Genomic DNA, 1,278 nt, shown 5'->3' on the forward strand with positions numbered 1-1,278 from the left:
ATCAGGGTGGAGAAAGGGGTCCAGGAAAGGAGGAAAGCGGCTGGGGAGCGCAGAGGGGGCAGAGAAGTGGGCGAGCGGCAAGGAGAAAGGAAGGGCGCGAGGGATGGGAAGAGGGAGAGGACCGGAGAGCCGAGGGCGTCGGGAGGGAGAGGGTTAAACGGCGCCAGGGACCGGGTTCCCCTCCGCCGCCTCGCAGACTCCGATTGCGGGAGGCCGAGCAAGAAACCCCCCACTCTAGATGAAAGCCAGGAGGCAGCACAGGTAGGGAACCCGGACTGTGGCTCCTCTGCCGCGCAAACATCTACTCTCTGTGCACACATATATGCTCCACGTTATATAATCTGTGTTCAAATGCATGTGTCGCCGAGGTTCGCACAGGGGCACCCAGACCTACGCGCTTCAGGCAGCCCCCGTGTCTCAGAGGCCGGCTCCCTGCGGCCCGCGATCCCCCGCTCCATTCGCGCCCAGGCGGGGAGCCGCCAGGAAGGCACCCGGAGTGGCGCGCGGGGCTCCAGGACACAGAATCACGCGAAAGCATCACCTACCAGTTTTCCTGCATCCACTGGATGGCTTCGTTCTCGTTGAATTGCTTCTCGAATTCATATTCTTGTAAAGTCAACACTGACATGTTCATTGGGGCTGATCTTCGGAGTCGCTATGTGTTCTCTACACAAAATAAAATAATCTGTGAAGCGCTAGGTTTCAAGTATTAAGCTTCCCCTACCCGCCCCCCAGGCCTGCCCCTCGCCGCCGGGTCGCGGCGGTCGGTCTCTCCCAAGCTCTCAGCTACATCCAGGGCTGAGCATTGCCTGCGCTCGGCTCCCAGCTCCGCGCTCCGGGGCTCTCCTCCTCCCGGCGTCCGCATCCACCGTAGGAGGAAATGAATGCCTTGCGGTCTTAGTGCCCGCACGTTTGTCCATCACCCTTTTTACTTGTCTACAGGGAAATCTCCTCCCCCTCGTGCGATGGGAAAAATTAACCCTTTGCGCGGGAGAGCGAGAGCGCGCGAGACCTCTCCCCTCCAGCCCTGGGAGGCGCTTTGCCCGCGCGAAGGTGACTGGGGAAGTGGGAGAAGGACGAGGAGAGGGAGAAAGTGGCCTCCAGGTCGGCCACGGTCCCCAATACCGACCTCGTGGGCCGCCTAACCTTGCCTTTGAAGGTAGTTTCGGCGTGCGGGGCGCAGCCCGGAGGCGCGCGTGCCCACGAGCTTGGCAAGTAGGCGACAGGAAATAGTAAAACCTGCCAGCTGTCTTGTAAGAACGCCAAGGCAAATCTGAG

General features: G+C 61.0%; 1 protein-coding gene across 1 annotated transcript in view; it reads right to left on the minus strand.

Moving 5' to 3' along the window:
• ELOVL6 (ELOVL fatty acid elongase 6) overlaps positions 1-1,024 on the minus strand; it is a 144,863-nt gene extending 143,839 nt beyond the window's left edge. The window contains 1 exon segment of the mRNA XM_006779570.2: positions 546-1,024. Coding sequence (XP_006779633.1) covers positions 546-634 — 89 coding nt within the window. The 5' untranslated portion in view covers positions 635-1,024.
• Between the last annotated feature and the right edge of the window lie 254 nt (positions 1,025-1,278).

This window comes from Myotis davidii, unplaced genomic scaffold, assembly GCF_000327345.1.
Source record: "Myotis davidii unplaced genomic scaffold, ASM32734v1 scaffold973, whole genome shotgun sequence".
Classification (NCBI taxonomy): Eukaryota; Metazoa; Chordata; class Mammalia; order Chiroptera; family Vespertilionidae; genus Myotis; species Myotis davidii.